We start from the raw sequence: 19,951 nt of genomic DNA, 5'->3' as shown, positions 1-19,951 counted from the left end.
TCAGTTTCTGACAAATTGTCATGTACATAGAATCATAGAATAGTAGAGTTGGAAGGGGCCTATAAGGCCATCGAGTCCAACCCCCTGCTCAATGCAGCAATCCACCCTAAAGCATACCTGACAGATGGTTGTCCAACTGCCTCTTGAATGCCTCTAGTGTGGGAGAGACCACAACCTCCCTAGGTAACTGGTCCCATTGTTGTACTGCTCTAACAGTCTATTCAGTGTCCTGCACTCTGGGAGGATCAAGAAGAAATCCTGGCCCTCCTCTGTGGGACAACCTTTCAAGTATTTGAAGAGTGCTATCATGTCTCCCCTCAATCTTCTCTTCATTGATACATTTTAATGATGTGCCCAATTATACTCAGCAGCTTAGAGAAAAGTAGGGTTACAAACGTCTCCCCCCGCAAGACGGATTTTTCAATTTCTCCACTCCCCCCCCCCCCGTTACTAGCATGCTGTGTATTCCCTATAGAACTAAACATGGAAAAAATATCCCTGAGAAATGCTGCTAATCTTCCCAACACTCATTTGGCCCAAATGTTTTGCTCCCCAAAGAACCTCAAAATTGGCTTTAGGCAAAATCAAATAACTTCCTAGGGCAGCTTTCCTCAACTTCTTGCTCTCCAGAGGCAGTGTACTACAACCTCCATCATTCGCAGCATTCATGACCATTGGTCATGCTGGTTGGAAGTGATGATGGGAGTTATAGTTGAACCATCTGGAGGAACCAGTTTCAGGAAGGCTGATTTAGGGTTGTGAAGGATCCCTCTCCTCCAAGAAATTCTAATAGCATAGTTTTAGAGGGTTCTTTTGCTTTGCCTTGATGATTTCTGCACGTGGAGGTAGCCTTACATTGGCTTTGAAGTTTGGTTTGAGTGAAAGTTTAGTGGCAACTCAAAGTGCAACCTCTTCTGTGCCCATATCTCTATTAAGCTGGCAAAAAAAGTAATCCAGGTAAATTGCTCATTAACAATGATGGTACATTCCCTCACATAATTAAAAATAAAAAAGGGATGAAGCTGCAAGTGAAACTTGCCTGTAAACAAGCCACTTGAAGTATTTTGCTGAACGATAATTACAATTGAGGAAGCAGATTAATTAAAGTCAAACATAAAGGCCTCTCAGAATGAAGCTTGCAAGCAAAGCAAGTTTTTTAATTTCACACTATTTCATGTGTGATAAGTGTTTGCTCTGGAGCATAGGCCGCACAAGAAAAACCATCTGTAGCTCCTAGGCAAACCAAACCCATGCTGTTTCATTTTAATTTTTTTTTTGCACTCCATGCAGCTCTTGAGCCATATATAAGAGAGAAGCTCCTGATTCCAAATCAAAGGGATTCTCTTTCCTTCGTCCTGTGCTCTTCCCTCATTCCACTGCTTCATTAACACAGCTTGCTCAACTTTTGAACAGCTACCATGAACGTAAATGGTGGTCCTCGATACATTGGTGGACGGAGGTGCTTTTCTTCTGCTTCTGTCATGGGTGGCCTAGGTGGAAGTCGAGGCAGCAGTGCTCCGGTGTGCCAGCCAATTGCAAGACCATGTGGAGCTGGCAGCTACTCCAGCATGAGCCTCAATAACTTTGGTGGTGGAAGCCGAAGAATGGCTTATGGCCAGGGCTTTGGAGGACACATCTATGGTGGCATGGGTGGTCAAGGTTTAGGGGGACAAGGCATGGGTGGACAAGGTATGGGCATGGGTGGACAAGGTATGGGCATGGGTGGACAAGGTATGGGCATGGGTGGACAAGGTATGGGCATGGGTGGACAAGGTATGGGCATGGGTGGACAAGGCATAGGTATGGGTGGTGGCATGAACTATGGTGGAGGATTTGGAGGAGGTTATGGTGGATCTGAGTGTCAGGGTGGACATGGAGGCTTTGGTAGGATTGGAGGTTTAGGGGTTGGGGCACCATGCAGAAGTGAAGGAATCCGAGGGGTCTCTATTGATGAGCGCCTCTTGAAGCCACTTTTGGTTGGAGTTGATCCAGAGGAGCACAAAGCACGAACCCATGAGAAAGAGGAGATGAAGACCTTGAACAACCAGTTTGCTTGCTTCATTGATAAGGTAAAAATGCATGAACATCCATTTTTTTCCTCACCTACTCACAATTTTAAAATGAAGAGAAGAAATGCATGTACAATCTAGTTCTGAACATGTTTAGGTATGTTCACCCCCTCTTCCACTTTGCTCCTTTCTGCCCTCTGTCAAGATGCTCCCTGATTCTTCCTAGAATAACCCTTCAATCATAACCCCTTTGTCATTTTCTTATCATTGCTTAAATTCCCACCATTGGAATCTAGAGAAGATTGAGGGGAGACATGATAGCACTCTTCAAATACTTGTAAGGTTGTCACACAGATGAGGTTATCTTGATCCTCCCAGAGTACAGGACAAGGAATAATGAGCTCAAGTTACAGGAAGCCAGATTCCAGCTTCACATCAGGAAAAACTTCCTGACTGTTAGAGCAGTACGACAATGGAACCAGTTACCTAGGGAGGCTGTGGGCTCTCCCACACTAGAGGTATTCAAATGGCAGCTGGACAGCCATCTGTCAGGGATTCTTTAAGGTAGAGTCCTGCAATGAGCAGGGGGTTGGACCCGATGGCCTTGTAGCCCCTTCCAACTCTACAATTCTGTGATTCTACTTTTAAAAAGGATTTGTCAAACAAAATAATATTTAGCACACATGTGTGTGTTGATGTTCTTTTTTAAAAAATGGAATCTGTGCTATTTTATTATTCCGTCCATATTTGTTATTGTTTTAAACTGCCTTGGGAAAGCTCCTGCCATGAAATGCGGCCTAGAAATACTGCACAGGTTGGATCCATATTTGTCCTTCTGTGAAGAGAAGGGGTCCTTCTGTCTGTGCAAAGTTTCCAACCTGGCAGAGCAATTCCTCTGATGCAACAGAGGAGTCCCATGCAGTCCCCACAAAAAACCCTGCTCTGAAGGGTTAGGGGACCCTCCAGAATGCCGGGGAGGTGGTGCTGGACGCTGCAAAGGGAATGGGCAGTTTTTGCCTCTCCCCCACTTTTTCCTCCAGGATGAGGGAGAAGAGTTCCACATTCGGAATGGAACCCCCTCAAGCAATGCTCTCATGGCCAAAAAAGAACCTGGATCATATATCTATATATATATATATATCTTTAGTCTCATATCAGATGACCTTGGCAGGATCTACACTACTGCTTTAAAATGGTTTATAACAGTAGTGACAACTGTTGGGGTCCATATACAGTTTTCAAACTGTTTTCAAAGTGTCATAGATCTGGCCCTTAAGATCCTGTCTTCCTGTAAAAATGATGCAATTGTACTAAGAAAAAGTCAATTGTTTTTATATTATTATTAGTACCATCATCATCATAATTATCATCAAACTGCCTCAAACTGGACAGAGAGATGGAGTAAAACTGAATAAATAAGTCTGAAAATGTATTACTTGCAACAAAATGCCTTTTTGAATCTGCCCTGGCACAGTTACTGATGAGATTTCCAGGAGGCCAGAAAGAGCTTTGCCATTGCAAACAATGAAGATGAAATTGTGAATCACTGTAACCCAATTAGAAAAGTAAAGGAACCTGTAGAACAAGTCTATAACATGGCATGCTGCATTGTTTTATTTCCTCTGAGGAAAATAAATTCCTCTGAAGTGGTCTGTAAAATCAAATATTTGCATTCTAATCCATTGGTAGCTTGTAGCATTGAATAACTATCCCCTTTCCTGTAGTCCTCCATTCACTTCAAATGAGGACCACCTCGTCATTTGCAATGGGGCGTGTGTATGGAGCGCTTCCCTCCATTTATATCCCTGGGGGTGCTTGCTTGCTGAGAAGCATTGGAACGCACATGGCACTTTGTATCAGGGGCATCTAATTGATGGCCTCTTCCGAACCTTCATGTCTAACATAACACTGCGATGGCCTGGAAATACTTGGCGTCTCTTCTCTTTGGTGTCTATCCCAGCTCAAATAATAGTGGCATCAAATCACTGTTGAAATTTTATAATAAAATAATTAATTAACAAAACACCTTCTAGTAACTTCTGTTTGGACATGCTTAAATGGCTCCCTCATTTCCGCTAGGGAGCAGAACACAGTATTATCCAACACATAACTTAGCTGGCAAGAAAATGTGGGTGGGGTGGGTGGGGGTGTGGGGGGGTTGTGGTGTTTTTGTACTTGGTTTCAGGACGTTCTGAACTATTTGAGGTCTAAGATTAAAATGTAGGAACGTAATGTTATAAGTGTGGTTTTACCCATGATATAAGAAGATGTGGTGGTAGGCTGGTATGACAAAATGCTGGAACATACCACTTCAGACTGTAGGTGGTAGTGGTGTGTGTGTGTGTGTGTGTGTGTGTGTGTGTGTGTGTGTTTTCGTTTTCATTTTCTTTTTTAAAGCAACTCCACAAGCATATCTCCTTGCATGTCGTAAATTAGCACAATGGAGAGTATCATTTAGTGCAGCCCTCTCTCTGGTGTGAAAATTTACCATGGACAGGAAACTTTTTAGGTGGGGGAGTATTCAAACATATGACTTCCACCAACACCTGGAATCATACAGTTCAAAATTCTACAACCTCAGTCTACAAGCTCATTCTGTATAATAATGGGTGGGCACTGACACATGATCCAATTTCCTTAAGAAAAAACACCAGAGAGATCAATTTTTGAGCCATGCCAAGAGCTCAGAATAATGCCCCTTCCCATCTCCAAAAATCCATCATGTCCCCCCAAATGCTATCCACACACCCCAAAATACCCCCTTCTTTCTACTTACCTATCTAATGGCATCAGATGCAGCATGCAGACAGAGAGGCCCTTTCTACACCTAAGGATTATCCCAGGCAAATGGAGGGATCATCCCTGCCTGCTCCCGGGATCCCCTGTGTGTCATTTGGATGCACAGGGATGATTCCGGGGAGAAAGGCGATCCCTGTGATTTAAGTTAGTCCCTAACTAATCTCAATGGTTCTATTCTAAGTATGACTAAATCTGGATCCAACCCCATATCTAGAATGCATAATAAGAAATTGGTCTTTGTTGGGAGACTTGCCCCAATTAGAAAGGATGACTGTACCCTGCATGCTCCTTTCAGGTCCGATCCCTGGAACAGCAGAACAAGGTGCTTGCTACGAAATGGGAGCTTCTGAGCCAATGTGTCCAACCAACAAGGAAGAACCTAGAAGCCTACTACGAGAATTTCATCGCGAACCTGAAGAAACAACTGGAGTGTCTCTTAAGTGAGAGGGGGAAACTGGAACATGAACAGAAGAACATGCAGGAATTGGTTGAGGAATACAGATCTAAGTGAGTAGCTAAATCAATCTGGTAGATGGACGTCTGCCTATTGTTGAGTCCCTGCACCCTACCCCTAGCAACAATATGAGCTGAGAACAAACTGTTTCTTTGAGAACAAACTGTTTAGAACAAACTGTTTCTTTCAGAACTAGAAATCCTTTTAGAGTTTGCATATGTTCTAACTGTTCCTTCCATACATGAATCCATCCAGCTTTTCAAGATAAGATCATTGAGTATTTAAGGACTCAGTTACATTACTACAGTAATAACTCTTGATCCTATTCAGACAAGACACAAAGCCATGGTGGTTAAGCATTTTGAAGTAAACGTTATGGCTTAGTGTGTTGTGTGAACCATGACTTAGTGTGTCATGTGAACTATTCCTAAACGTGGTGTCTACATAACCACAGTTTAAACACGCTCACTAACCATTTGCTGCAAAAGGGTTAGCAGCCTAACCATGGCTTGGTGTGTCATCTGAGCAGGCCCATAGACTGTATGGCTATAATAGCAATAGGCTGGAAATCAGAGGTGTAGCAGTAAATTTGGAAATGCAGGCACTTCTCATCTCAGTCCTCATAGCCATTCTCCAAGGAGACTCCAAAGAGGCAGGTAACTGTTGCCTTTGCTAGACTAGGCTATATCCCAGGTTGATACCCAGGATTGCCCCTGTGCATCCAGATGACGCACAGGGGATCCCGGGCTCAGGGAGGGATCAACCCTCCCTGGCCCCGGAATATAGCCTACCCCTTCTAGCCTGATTTTTCCCACAGCCTCGGGCTGAGCCTGAGACCGTGAGCGTGTAGCCCATTCTGCGGCTTTCCCCGGCTCTGCGCAATTACTCGAGTGTAGCCGGGAGAAGCCGCGCATTTGGTGCAGTGCTCCCCAGGAGCTCTGCGCCCATTGGGGGCAGGGTGGGGGGAGTAGGGAAATGAATTTAATTTTTTAAAAAAACCTTACCTGAGCGCACAAGCGTTTGTGCGCTTCACCCCTTTAACTATGGAAAAAATGGCAGACGTGACGGGTCCTTCCTTCGGCTCATCGCGTCTGACATCTAGACTAGGGCGACAGCCTGCGATATTTGTATCACGGGCTCTCCCCTCCTCTGTCGCGGATTTTAGGTCTAGCAAAGGCCTGTGTTGATCCACCTTTGTGTATATATATATATATATATATATATATATATATATATATTACATATGTATGGAAAAGAGAGCTCATAAAAATATACTGTTGCTGGGACAATCACTCCCTGTGAGGGAACAGGACAGTCTGGGATGGCAGGTGATGCCACTGTCCCTGCTAATCTAAAAGTCAAGGTGCTTCTAGCCTGTGAGCCTTGGCTGCACTACACCACAGCTGGAGATAGACCTTTAAGAGTGATGGAGTGGGTATGCTGGAGGTATCATCTGTGGTGTATTCTAAGCCTGCTCTGAATGCTTGTCCATTCCAATTTGGGAGCTGAAAATAGAGCTTTGAGGATGCCACAATATTTCCGGGGGTTGGGGGGCTGGAGAACTGGCTTTTTACTATTCACTACCACTGCTTCATTGACTCTGCTGCAGCTTCCGTGCCTGTGGGGGAGTTTGGCCCATGGGGTGTCCAAAGGGGCGAAAATGCCCCCAGATCCACCAAAGTTGCCCATCCCTGTTATATAGTGTTTACTGCCTGGGAAGTAATTGTTTAAGCCAGATTTGTAGGGTTCTTCCCCTAAATAGTGGCCTGGAAATATTGAAAATAAATGAATAATAAACTACACTTCTGACATGGAGAGTAAATCCTCAATTCTCTCTCCTCCTCCTCCTCTTCCCTCCGCCTTGTATTTAATAGATATGAAGAGGAAGTCAATAGGCGCACATCAGCAGAGAATGAATTTGTGGTGCTCAAAAAGGTAATGATCTTGGAAATGGAATACTACTACTACTACTACTACTACTACTACTAATAATAATAATAATCAATCACCACTACCACCACAGAGCACATGAAACTATGTGCATGGAGCCCCTTTACTCGCAACGTCTTCCCCATGCCCTCAAAAGAAAGCACCAATCCTGTGCACACGAAAGAATGACATCAGGGCTAGGGTGGGGGGAGTGGGGAAATCACGTTGTGATTTTTTAAAAAAAGAACCACTTACCTTGCCGCTCGTCCTTTCGTGCAGCCGGCCCTTTAAAAGGTTTTTTTTTTTAAATGGCGCACGCGCGATGGCTCTCTTCTTGAGCTCATCATGACTCACGTTTAAACAAGGGTGAGATCTCACATTATTCATAACGTGAGGTCTCCCCTCCTCTCCCTTGGATTTTCACTTAGGTCTAGCAAAGGCCTGGGTTACTGGACCTAGTCATTGAGAGCATAATCCTATGCATGTGTAGACCGAAAAGAAGTCCTACAGATCCCAGCATTCCCCAGCCAGTAATGTTGTAGGACTTTTTCCCAGTCTAAACATGCATAGAATTTCATCCTTAAAATATTGCATAATTTTGATGCACATGTTCAAAATTAGACAGAAGTGATGCTCCCAATAATGGAATCTAAGGCCTAATCTACACCAGGCAAGATATTGCACTATGAAGGCGGTATGAAAGCAGTATATAAAAGGCAGGAGCCACACTACTGCTTTATAGCAGTATTGAAGTGCACTGACAAACGTTGGGGCCCATTGACACATGCCATGTACCGCTTTCATATCATTTTCATAGTGCAATATCCTGCTTGGTGTAGATTAGGCCTAAGAATGATGGAGGAGGGAAAGGAACCAGTGTTTTTATGTATGTAATGTTTTGAATTGCCTGGCTAATCTAGAAGTCTTTTTGGCTAAGCCTGCAAACTATAAACACTTCTTTGGAAGTGAGTTCCCTTGAACCCTGTGGAACTTACTGCCAAATGAATACAAATTTTGTGAGTGGGCTACTTGTGAGCTTATTTCTTGTAAAAACAAACAAAAACAAAACACTAAAACTGTGTGGGACTGTTATAGGCCTTAGCTAGACAGGGCTTTATCCCAGGGCGAACCCCGGGATCATCCCTGTGCGTCCACATGATGCACAGGGGATCCCAGGATCAGGGAGGGATCATCCCTCCCTTGTCCCGGGACCTCACCCTCCACTTCGGCCCCTCTTTTTCTGCATTCTCGGGCTGAGCCCGAGACCGCAGAACGTGTGGCCCGTTGCCATGGGTTAACCTGGCTCTGCACGATTCCTCACGTGGAGGGGAATTTAATTTAGGGTGGGGGGAGCGGGAATTTAAATTATTTTTTAAAAAAACGCTTACCTTTAGTGCACAAGTGTTCGTGCGCTCCTTCCTCTTTAAAAAATAAAAAACGGCGGACACGACGCCTCTCCTTGTGAGGTCGACACACTTCACATGTAAACGGAGGAGGGATCTCGCGTTAAACACAATGCGAGATCTTCCCTCCTCCGTCATGGGATAAAAGGTAGGTCTAGCTAAGGCCATAGTTTCAGTTTCATAAAATAATGGAAACGCAAACTCCAAGAAGAAGGAATAGACTGGACTTTAGCTGTGGAAAACTCCTTATTATCACCAGCCTTCCGAAAGCCTTTTTTTGAAAACAACAACAACAATTCATTGTGTGCTCTTCCTTTCTCTCCAGGATGTTGACTGTGTCTTCCTCACCAAGGAAGAGCTGGAATCTAAGGTGGATGTGCTGGCACAGGAGCTGGAAGTTCTGAGATGTGTCTTTGCGGAAGTAAGGTTCTAGATCGTATGAACCATGTGGGAAACAGGATGCATCCTTACTGAAAGTTTCCATACAATGCAACAGCCTTCACCCACCTGGGGCCCTTCAAAAGCATTGGACTGCAATTGCAGTGCTGGCGAAGAGATGCTAGAGGTTGTAGTCTAACACATCTCGAGGGTGCCAGGTTGGTGAAGGCTGCAATAGGGGGTTTAGGGGTGTGGTTGCATCCTGGGCTTGATGGACGGGTCTGAGGCAAGCCAGCTTCTCAGACTCTGTTCAGTTCCCCCAACAGTGAAATAGAAGTAACATTGATCCACCTTTTCACTCAAGCATATTGGATATTGACAAGTTTCAGAGGAACCTGGAAGTGCCAGGCAAGTGTTATGGCTAGGATGGACATCCTAGGAGGGGGATTCCAACTGCCATAGAATAGAGCAGTTTTTTCTCTCTGCAGAAAGGGATGTCCTTGGGCAGAAAGGCAGATCCACCTCTGGAAGTCTTCCCGTCGCAGGCACAAAACCCCACACTGACTTTGCCAACAGGAGTAGTGGCAAAAGGGCTTTGGATGTGGTGAATCTAGCTTTCCCGCAGCATACTCATCTCCCAGAACATGGGGAAGAGTATCCCATCCCTGGAGGTGGTCCACTTGTTTTCCTTCGTGATACCCTTCCACACAGTTGGGCTGGCAGGGCGTTGAATTTGCCAGTTCCTCTTCCATGGATTCTCCTTCACCTGTTCGATTGCCCTGCCCCGATGTCAGGATACTAAATAGCCTATAATACAAGCCAAAGGGCATTTCTCATCACTGGCAATGCTGTCTTGGGCTGATGATAGTTGTAAGCCAAAACATCTGGAGGGCCACAGGTTGCCCATCCCTGCCTTGCAGAGCTGTAATTTGCCAGGAGAAATTGCCAGCATGGCTGTCAAGAGGGAAATGGTAGTGGCCAGATGTGACCCTTAGATGATGCTGTATCATGTTCTGCAGGAGTTAACTCAGTTGGACGGCCAAATCTGTGACACTTCTGTGGTTCTGAAAATGGACAATACACGAGACCTTGACATGGACGTCATCCTGAAGAATGTAGAGGCCTGGTATCAGAACATTGCCCATTCCAGCAAACAAGAAGCTGAAGCCTTTTACCATAACAAGGTATTTCTTTGAGAGTCAGAATACCAGAAATTCTTGATCCATAGGTGGGCCCGGTGTATAGCACTTGGAATATAACAGTTGCTCCTTGTTTGTTGGATGGGATTGAGAATCTTGCCTCATTGGTTTTAGGAGGATCACATTTTTCCATCATCCAAACTGCAATGGATTGCTGCTATAGGGAAAATGTGATTCTCCCCAAGGTAGCTGAGCCACTGTGATCTGGCGTGCAGCCTGCAGTGTGTCTGCAATTGCCATGTGCACCTTTGGGAGAGTGTCTGTGAGGTGTGACAGCCCTCAAGGTGAGTGATGCAGCTCCATCCATTCGCTTATCATGTTTGACCTGAAAACCACCAGCACGGAACATTCAAAGGAGGGATCCTTCTTTCATAGAGTGCAGCAGCATAGATGTCTCCCATCCTGAAACAAGGCTAGTCCCATAAATTACCCACTATATGAGGATGGACGGTGCCTTGCTGCCTTTGAATCAGGATTAGCATGCTCTAAATATTTTCTCATAGTTGAAGTGCTATAGAAATGATAACAGAATCATAGAATAGTAGAGTTGGAAGGGGCCTATAAGGCCATCAAGTGCAGGACATGGAATAACGGGCTCAAATTAGAGGAAGCCAGATTCCAGCTGGACGTCAGGAAACACTTCCTGATTTTTAGAGCAGTACGACAATGGAACCAGTTACCTAGGGAGGTTGTGGGCTCTCCCACACTAGAGGCCTTCAAGAGGCAGCTGGACAACCATCTGTCAGGGATGCTTTAGGGTGGATTCCTGCATTGAGCAGGGGGTTGGATTAAATGGCCTTATAGGCCCCTTCCAACTCTACTATTCTATGATTCGATGATGATGATGATGATGATGATGATGATGATGATGATTTTTTAAAAAATCAAAGTTTGGTTCCTGGTCCAAAGCAGTCATTTCCCAGTCACACAGATATGTTTACAAAAGCTGATGTGTATTCTGAATTGGACAGTTTTCACACATTTGAAGACATGGGTCGGGGTTTGTTTGTTTGGGGGAGGGGTTGGGGGTTGGGAAAAAAAATCTAATTTTGTAATATGAATTTAAGACCCCACCTCTATCCCCAAAAGTCTTAAGCAACAACTGAATACATACCAAAAATTCATAAATTCAGAAGTTACAGTTTGATTACTAGCCCTGATGGTTGTATGCTATCGCCAGTATTTGAGGCAGTAAGCTTGTGTGCACCAGTTGCTGGGGTACATGGGTGGGAGGGTGCTGTTGCACCATGTCCTGCTTTGTTGGTCCCTGGTTGACAGCTGGTTAGCCAATGTGTGAACAGAGTGCTGGACTAGATGGACCCTTGGTCTGATCCAGCAGGGCATAATCCAGAAAAGGTTAGTTATGACATACAGATCACTCATATCCATGTTTCCTCAAAAGGAAGTCACAGTGTATTTAATGGGACTTACTCCCATGGAAGTGTGCACAAGCATACAGCCCAAGATCCATTGGCGACAAAGAAATGGAACTCCATTGTGATACTAAAGATGTTTACTAGGGTGACCATATGAAAAGGAGGACAGGGCTCCTGTATCTTTAACAGTTGTATTGAAAAGGAAATTTCACCAGATGACATTTGTATATATGGGGAACCTGGGGAAATTTCCTCTTCATCACAACAGTTATAGTATAGCTCCTGCACCTTTAACTGTTGTGATGAAGAGGGAATTTCGCCAGGTGCTGTATGCATACAAATGACACCTGCTGAAATTCCCTTTTCTATGCAACTGTTAAAGATACAGGAGCCCTGTCCTTTTCATATGGTCACCCTATGTTTACCCAGAAACAAGTTCTGCTGCATTCAGTGGATCTTTCCCCCTGGTGTTTAGGATTGCATCTAAATTGCACCTTAATTTTGGATAACTTAAACCATCATGATCATTGATGATTTATACTGCACCTACGACTGTACTAGGCACCTTATAAAAATTAACTTCAATTGAGAGGATGGTGTCAATAGAATCCAGATGTTTCACATTCAAGATTAGCCAACGTGAACGCAAAGTAGAGAATTCAAAAACATTTGAGCAGTCATGCTTTTATCTATTTTTGTTCCCTTGGTTAAAATACGGAAATACAAAGTAGTGTTTTCAGTAAATACTCCATACACCACTCTCTGGCCACAGCTAGACCTAAGGTTTATCCTGGGATTATCCAGGGTTCGCCCTGCCTGAGCACTGGATCCCCTGTGTATCACCTAGATGAACAGGTTTGACCCCTGGACAATCCAGGGATAAACCTTAGGTCTAGCTATGGCCTCTGTCTTTTTAATAGATAGCATAATTGAAGATGAAGCACTGATTTCTCACCTTGACATTCTGCAACTGCTCCAGTGATAGGGATTCACATGAATAACCATGTTGTTGTTTTTATTTATTTACTAGATTGCAGAGATTCAGAATAATCGGGGCAAATTCAATGAAGAGCTTAAGTGCAACCAGCATGAGATTGCAGAGCTCAACAGAGTGACCCAGAGGCTGCATACTGATCTGGAAAATGCAAAGAAGCAGGTAGGGTAGCCGTTCTTCTTCTGAATGATCTTGTTTTTCTCAAGTGGCAAAACTGATCATCATGAGCTACCTGTAAGATTTTATTTATTTATTTATTTATTTAAAAAATATCTAATATGGTAGTTATCTTCTGGGCTGATCTAATATCTCAACCCAACATACCTCATAGGGTTATTGCTGTGAGGATAAAATGGAGAGGACGAGGAGGATTGTGTATGCTGCCTTGTGTTCCTTAAAAAGGAAAAAGGGTGGGATAGAAATGCAATAAATAAATAAAACTCTGAAGAGTTCCATTTGGGTTAGTATAGAAAGACTGTATAGAATCATAGAATTGGAAGGGGCCTACAAGGCCATCGAGTCCAACCTCCTGCTCAATGCAGGAATCAATGTACATGGGGTTCCCAGGTAGTCACCCTTCCAGAAACTGACCAGGCTTAGCTTCATCAAGGTTGCAGCCTCCCATGCCACCACACCAGATAAGCTTACTCCCAAGTAAGTGTGTAAAGGACTGCAATCTAAGTTGCAACTGAAAGGCAGGGAGGGGGAAATGCAGATTGAAAATAATAAGATATTACATTACCATCTGGCATGAGGGAATATCATCCCACCCTGGGCACTAATTCACCAGTGTGGCAGGAAGCCCTGTGGATCCCACTGTCCTCTGTCTTCAAGCTCAACGGCTTGGGGCCAGGTTATCTGAAGGAACTCCTCCTCCCATATGTACCTGCCCGGACCCTAAGGTCATCCTCAGGGGTCCTTCTCCGCGAGCCCTTGCCAAAGGAAGTGAGGCAGGTGGCTACCAGGAGGAGGGCCTTCTCTGCTGTGGCACCCCGGCTGTGGAATGAGCTCCCTAAGGAGGTTCGCCTGGCACCTACATTATATGCTTTTAGACACCAGGTGAAGACCTTTTTATTCTCCCAGCATTTTAACAGTCTATAAATAATTTTTAACTTGGTGTTTTAAATTTGTAATTGCTGTTTTTATCTGGTTGAGCTTTTATATTGTATTTTATACTATGGTTTTATACTGTTGTTTTATATTTTGAATGTTTTTAATTTTTGTGAACCGCCCAGAAAGCTTCGGCTATTGGGCAGTATAGAAATGTAATAAATAAATAAATAAACAAACAAACAAACAAACAGTCCTGGCAAACTCTTTGGGTTTTTCCTTTCTTTCCCCATTCCCAGGTTGCCAGTCTGCAGTCTGCTATCTGTGATGCTGAGCACCGTGGCGACATCGCCCTGAAAGATGCCCGCAATAAGCATGTTGACTTGCAGACGGCCTACCAGCAGTCCAAGGATAAACTGGCTTGCCTGCTCCGGGATTACCAGGAGCTGCTCAACACCAAATTGGCTCTGGATATTGAGATTGCAACCTATAGGGCATTACTCGAAGGAGAGGAGAGCAGGTGGGGCACATTTTGAATACATACTTTTTTTTAGAAGTGTAGACACTGTCAATGATGTGGGGGTGGGGAAAGCTGGCATTCAGAGCACAGCAGGAGAAAGCTGGGCAATGAATAGGTGAAATGGTACATTCCTTGAGTGAAGGAAACCCAATGAATCACTGCCATTAAGTAGGGTGACCCCATGTAAAGGAGGACAGGGCTCCTGTATCTTTAACAGTTGCATAGAAAAGGGAATTCCAGCAGGTGTCATTTCTATGCATGCAACACCTGGTGACATTCCCCCTTCATCACAACAGTTACAGCTGCAGGAGCCCTGCCCTCTTTTGTATTTGGTCAAGAGGGAAGGTTTGCATTATGGGATTCCAAGCAAGTACAGGATTTGGTGCTGGATATCAAACTCAGCACCGTGAGAATCTGTTTTCAAAGTGTCTAGCCCCCATGTCTGTGAAGACAGGCTTGAAAGTTGTATGTGTATGTGTGTGTATTGCTCTACAAAATCTCGGAAGCCAGAAAAATGTTTCCAGTGGTCAGAAGGCAGGGCTTTGCGATCAGGAATAGGAATGTACAAGAATTTTGTTTCACTTTGCAAATCTTCCGAACCTACCCCAATCGCAAGCACGGATGTGCAACAGGAGGGCCTTTAAAAAAAAACTTCTTGTATGTTCCTGAGCTTTTTTATATATATATAAACTTTTTATTATTATTTCCAAATATAAAAAACAAACAGTAAACAAACATCACAAAAACAACACATGTACATTTAAAATGGGCTTCCGATTTTCTCCACAGCAAAAATAAGTAACAATATGTTCTCTTACTCTTTAATCACAAAAACAAAAAACAAGAAATTCCCCTCTTTTTGATATCTTAAAATTTTCTTCCTATTCGTTGAATCCACAGATAAACAAATCATTTTTTTTCTAGATCCCGCAAAAAGTCTGTAAGAGGTTTCCATTCGGTTATAAATGTTCCTGAGCTTGTGATCATGTTCGAAAAATAGGTGTTTGGTTTTTTTTTTTATAAAAGTGCACCTTAAAATGTGCATTTGTCAACAAATTTTCACATGTGTGCACTTTCTCTTTTGGAAATGCACATTTCCCCCATTCGAATGGAAGGAAAAACAGGTTGCTAATGAAAACGGGAGTGAGACAAAATGAGCTGAGAAATGGGATCTCGGTGAGCTTGAGCATTCGTAATTCTCCCATCCCTCACAGGAATAAGTTTTTGACCCTTTTCAATATATTCAAGGTATTTTGTGTGAAATATGCCCAAATGTGTCAGAATACATCTAAAGCCTGCAAATCGACCAGATTCCATGGTGTTGTGTTTTCTTTGGTTTTAAATATGGAATCAAACCAATGGCCCATATATTACACCACAGATCTTGAATCTAGATATCTGGAAAGGGATCTCTCTCTTTTGGCCTCTGCCAGAACTACTTAAGTGGAGGCCCTGCCCAACTGGGCAGAGATCATAGGGGCCTCGTATACAAAGCATCTGAAACAACCTCTCTTCAGTAACATAATTTTTAAGAAGTGCATTGAAAAGTATCTCCAGTTGTGGAACAATGAATCCATTTTGCCTTTCTTTTCCTAACAGGATATTCACAGGGAATCCTGTCAGCGTCGGTGAGTATATATTCAACATCCACATTTATTTGTATTTATTTATTTATTTTATCCTGGGTGCTTTGTTGGGTTGGGTTTGGAGCTGAGAATCTATCATCCCACTAAGAGCACCTGTTTGATTTGTTTTCCTTGCAGCTATGGTCAGTGGCGGATACCCGGTTGGCGAATGCGCATCTGGCATGGGAGTTGGGATGTCCCACAGCGTTGGTGCATACAATGGCATGGGCGAAGGGTTCAGTTCTGGAAGCTCAGGTTGTGTCCACACGATGGGCTCCAGAGCTGCGTCTGGCTCAGTCGGCAGGGCAGCAGGAGTTGCTTATGGGATGGGAGCGGGGAGCGGCGGAGGGGTTGGTTCCAAAAGCGGCGGCTACTCCTCGAGCGTTACCACCACTAAGCATGTGGTGACCTCCGGGGGTGGAAGGCACAGCTCAGGCCTTTCCACAGACGGAAGCTGCGGAAGTGGGCACCATGGGGTCGGAGGAGCCGGAGGCATTGGTGGCACCTCTGGAAGCGGGGGATTCAGCAGTGCAGCCTGTGGTCTCGGAGGCGCTGTGATTGGAATGCACAACGCTGGTGCAGCATCTGGGGGAGGCATCTTAGGGGCCGTGTACGGCGGTTCCCGCGGCGAATGCACCACCGGGGGCAGAAACATGCACATTACATCTGTCAGCTCTTCGGCCAGAAAATGTGCCTATTGAAGCCCAAATGCTGGGAGGAATGAACCTTGCCTGTAGACAGCTGCACGAATCATTAAATTCATGGCCAGAAGCAGCCATGCGCTAGAGAAACAGCTATACCAAACCTTTGGCAAGAAACATCATTGCCCACAAGAATGATTTCGTGTGGATTGCTGTCACTTGGGTTCAATGGCTCGGTAGCTGTCTTTGGGATTTATTTTGGCACTTCAAGCAATCTCCCATCCTGCCATGTTTCTTCAATCCCCCCTCCTTACCCTCGGGTTTTCTTGAACAGGCTAAATTGGCATCTACCGTATTTGAACCCAGATTCTCCACCGCCACCCTGCCCTTGTTCTACAGAGCCTAGCAAAGCATTTCAGAAAGGGAAGTGATGCATCAACTGTCCAAGATGGGACTGCCAATAACATCTCTCTGTTTCTCTCTCTCTCGTGCACCTAATCTACACCAAGCAGGATATTGCACTATGAATGAGGTATGAAAGGGTATCTAAAAGGCAGGCGCCACACTACTGCTTTTTAGCGGTATTGAAGTGCACTGACAACTGTTAGGGCCCAATTGACACATACCATACACTGCTTTCATACCACTTCCCTAGTGCAATATCCTGCTTGGTGTAGATTAGGCCAATGTCTCTCTCTGCATCTGGAATGAAATTTATATACATTTTTTAAATGCAGGGTTGATTTACTGACCTCTTTGCACACATGTTCACATCACAGTAGATCACTTCCTTTGTTATAAATTACAGTGTCATTACACTTGAAATAGAAGGGGTGGGGTTGCATTTTCAAGCCCACTTTATTAGAAGTTCAGTTCAAAATCCACATTTTGAGTTCAGAATGAATCTTTAACAGTTTTGGGGTGGGAGTGGCAGTGGGGAGTGAGTGGGGGTGGTATGTGTATATTGGTACCTGCATTGCATGTGTATCAATGCTCAGATTTGGGTGGCAAGAATTGAGTTTCAGATGCAAAAAGTGGCTTCTGAAAATCAAATAATATATTAGGAAACTTAATTTTTCCCTTGCGAATTTTGTTTCAACTCTAATTGCAATAAATTGAGCACTTGTATGTGCTTCACCCACCGTTCAATGCATGCATTACTATTCTGTTTAAGGACTGCTCGAAAAATGTTTTGTGCTTTCTGTATCTTATCTGCACAGTTGTGACATCACTGCCTACACTTTGCTTCTTATCAAGGACTCCAAAACCCTCTTCTGTATTTCCAATAAACTGCATGCATGCACTCGGCTTCTGTCTGACATATGTGTTTGTTTCTTCTCTCCCCCTCTTTGAGATTAAAAAAGACGCCCACTTGTAACTAAACATGAACAGTTGCAGAGCTGCCTGTGCAAAGCCTGGTCTACCCACGCAGAGAAAAAGTGACAGAGGGAGTCCTTGGGTGGCAGAATGAACTATACCACTTCAGACTCATGGTTGGCACCACATTTTTCAGTGCAGTGCATGAGAGACAGAGGCCATAGCTAGACAGGGCTTTATCCTAGGGCGAACCCCAGGATCATCACTGTGCATCCACATGATGCACAGGAGATCCCGGGATCAGGGAAGGATGATCCCTCCCTTGCCCCAGGATATAGCCCTCACCTTTGGCCCCAGTTTTTCCATGGTCCTGGGCTGAGACCGAGACCGTAGAAGTTGTGGGCGGGTGCTGCGGTTTGACCTGGCTCCGTGTGATTCCTTGCTCGGAGCCAGGAGCCACACATGGGACGCAGCGCTCCTCAGAAGCACTGCGCCCATCGGGGGTAGAGTGGGGGGAGCAGGGAAAGTAATTAAAATTTAAAAAATGACTTACCTTTTGCGCACGAGCATTCATGCACTGCTGATCCTTTAAAAAAAAATTAATGTTGGGAGCGACACCTCTCCTTCTGAGGTCGTCGCGCCTCATGTGTAAACAGAGGGATCTCATGTTAAACACAACGCGAGATCTTCCCTCTTCCGTTGTGGGATAACTGGTGGGTCTAGCTAAGGCGAGAGAGAGAGAGAGAGAGAGAGAGAGAGAGAGAGAGAGAGAGAGAGTCCTGCTGAACTAGTTTTCCAGTTTTAAGGAGGCTTCTGAGTTTTGTACTTGTTCTTTTGTCTTAAGTAGGGGATCATTCAAAATTGGGATTTCCCTTCCTGACATCTGAAATGGTATTGTCTACCACTTCAGGATTCTAGTACTTCATTTTGATGTGTTTAACTAGGCCAGAATCCACCAACGAACCTGTTCAGATGACACACTAAGCCACGGTGGTTAAGCATTTTGTGCTAAACATTATGGCTTAGCATGTCGTGTGAACCATTCCTAACCATGGTGGCTATATAACCATGGTTTAAAAATGCTCACTAACCCTTGCTGCAAAAGGGTTAGTGGCCTAGCCATGGCTTAGCGTGTCATCTGAACAGGTCCATAGTGTCATACCATGTGACATTTACGCTGGGGTAGCTAGCTATTCCTTGCTACAACTCATTCTAAGAAATTACATTCTCGAAAAAAGTCAAAGGATTGGTTGACTTAGGCCTTAGTTAGACCTAAGGTTTATCCCAGGATCATCCCGGGGTCGTCCCTGCCTGCTCCCAGGATCCCCTGTGTGTCATTTACATAAACAAGGATGACCCCGGGACGATCCCGGGATAAACCTTAGGTCTAGCTAAGGCCTTAGTCAAAATTATCTCTGCACCATGGATGAGGCAAATGTTATGTCCTTCACTTTTTGTTGACAGGGCCATATCTCAGCCATCCTCAGGTATGTCCCTGACTGCAAGAAGTGAAGAAGACATAACCTTTGCCTCATCCATGTGTACTACCATGGCAACAATATTTACTATTGCAGGAGAAAAAGTTTTGTCAATTTCTTATGCTCATGGGCATCATGATTATTTCACCTCAGCAGGGGCAGGTCACATGTTTTGTTATGTCCCTATAATTTGATGGAGGCGATTTTGAGCAGCGTTTGCACAACCAATATATGTGGTTGTCTTCCTGTGTTTGAAAGTTGGGATGGGTGAATCTGTCACTTCCATTTTTCCCTGCATTTAATTTTTTAAAATCTCAAATTCTTTCTCTCCGGAATATGAAGAACTTTGCTAATTTTGGCCAGATCTACACCAAGCAGGATATAGCACTATGAAAGCGGTATATGGGATGTGTCAATGGTCCCCAACAGTTGCCAGTGCCCTTCAATACTGCTATAAAGCAGTTGTGTGGCTTCTGCCTTTTATATACTGTTTTCATACCAGCTTCATAGTGCAATATCCTGCTTGGTATAGATCTGGCCATAGGCAAATACTTATAAAAATCAAACTGAAATGAGAGGCTCCCCCCACTGCACCTGCTAAACCCAGTAGGTACAGCTATTCCCAACATGGAGAAGACCCTGTTGTGCACCTGCCTGCCATATATTTGTTAACGCAAAAGAGCCTGTACGAAAAAGAGGTGGCAACCCTAATTAAACAGTAATATGGGCAAGATCTACATCACACAGGATATAACACTTTGAAAATAGTTTGAAAACTG

At 44.3% G+C, this 19,951-nt stretch overlaps 1 protein-coding gene across 1 annotated transcript; it reads left to right on the top strand.

The window, feature by feature from the left end:
- Positions 1–1,347: 1,347 nt before the first annotated feature.
- LOC134394341 (keratin, type II cytoskeletal cochleal-like) lies at positions 1,348–16,850 on the top strand. Its single transcript, XM_063119723.1, has 9 exons — positions 1,348–2,069; positions 5,104–5,315; positions 7,137–7,197; positions 8,920–9,015; positions 9,992–10,156; positions 12,578–12,703; positions 13,891–14,111; positions 15,711–15,739; positions 15,875–16,850. Exons 1-9 carry the CDS (start codon positions 1,419–1,421, stop codon positions 16,435–16,437), a joined length of 2,124 nt encoding a protein of 707 aa, XP_062975793.1. The 5' UTR covers positions 1,348–1,418; the 3' UTR covers positions 16,438–16,850.
- Positions 16,851–19,951: the final 3,101 nt, after the last annotated feature.

This window comes from Elgaria multicarinata, chromosome 3 (genome assembly GCF_023053635.1).
Source record: "Elgaria multicarinata webbii isolate HBS135686 ecotype San Diego chromosome 3, rElgMul1.1.pri, whole genome shotgun sequence".
Classification (NCBI taxonomy): Eukaryota; Metazoa; Chordata; class Lepidosauria; order Squamata; family Anguidae; genus Elgaria; species Elgaria multicarinata.
The sequence above is the reverse complement of the archived record's forward strand: the minus strand, read 5'-3'. Positions and strand labels throughout refer to the sequence as shown.

What these genes read in the sequence shown, in the direction of transcription:
- LOC134394341 (XM_063119723.1), top strand. Translation starts at nt 1,419, where the DNA reads ATGAACGTAAATGGTGGTCCTCGATACATTGGTGGACGGAGGTGCTTT. An exon ending in TTGCTTGCTTCATTGATAAG is followed by an intron (nt 2,070 to 5,103) that starts GTAAAAATGCAT and finishes TGCTCCTTTCAG; the next exon opens with GTCCGATCCCTGGAACAGCA. An exon ending in AGGGAATCCTGTCAGCGTCG is followed by an intron (nt 15,740 to 15,874) that starts GTGAGTATATAT and finishes TTTTCCTTGCAG; the next exon opens with CTATGGTCAGTGGCGGATAC.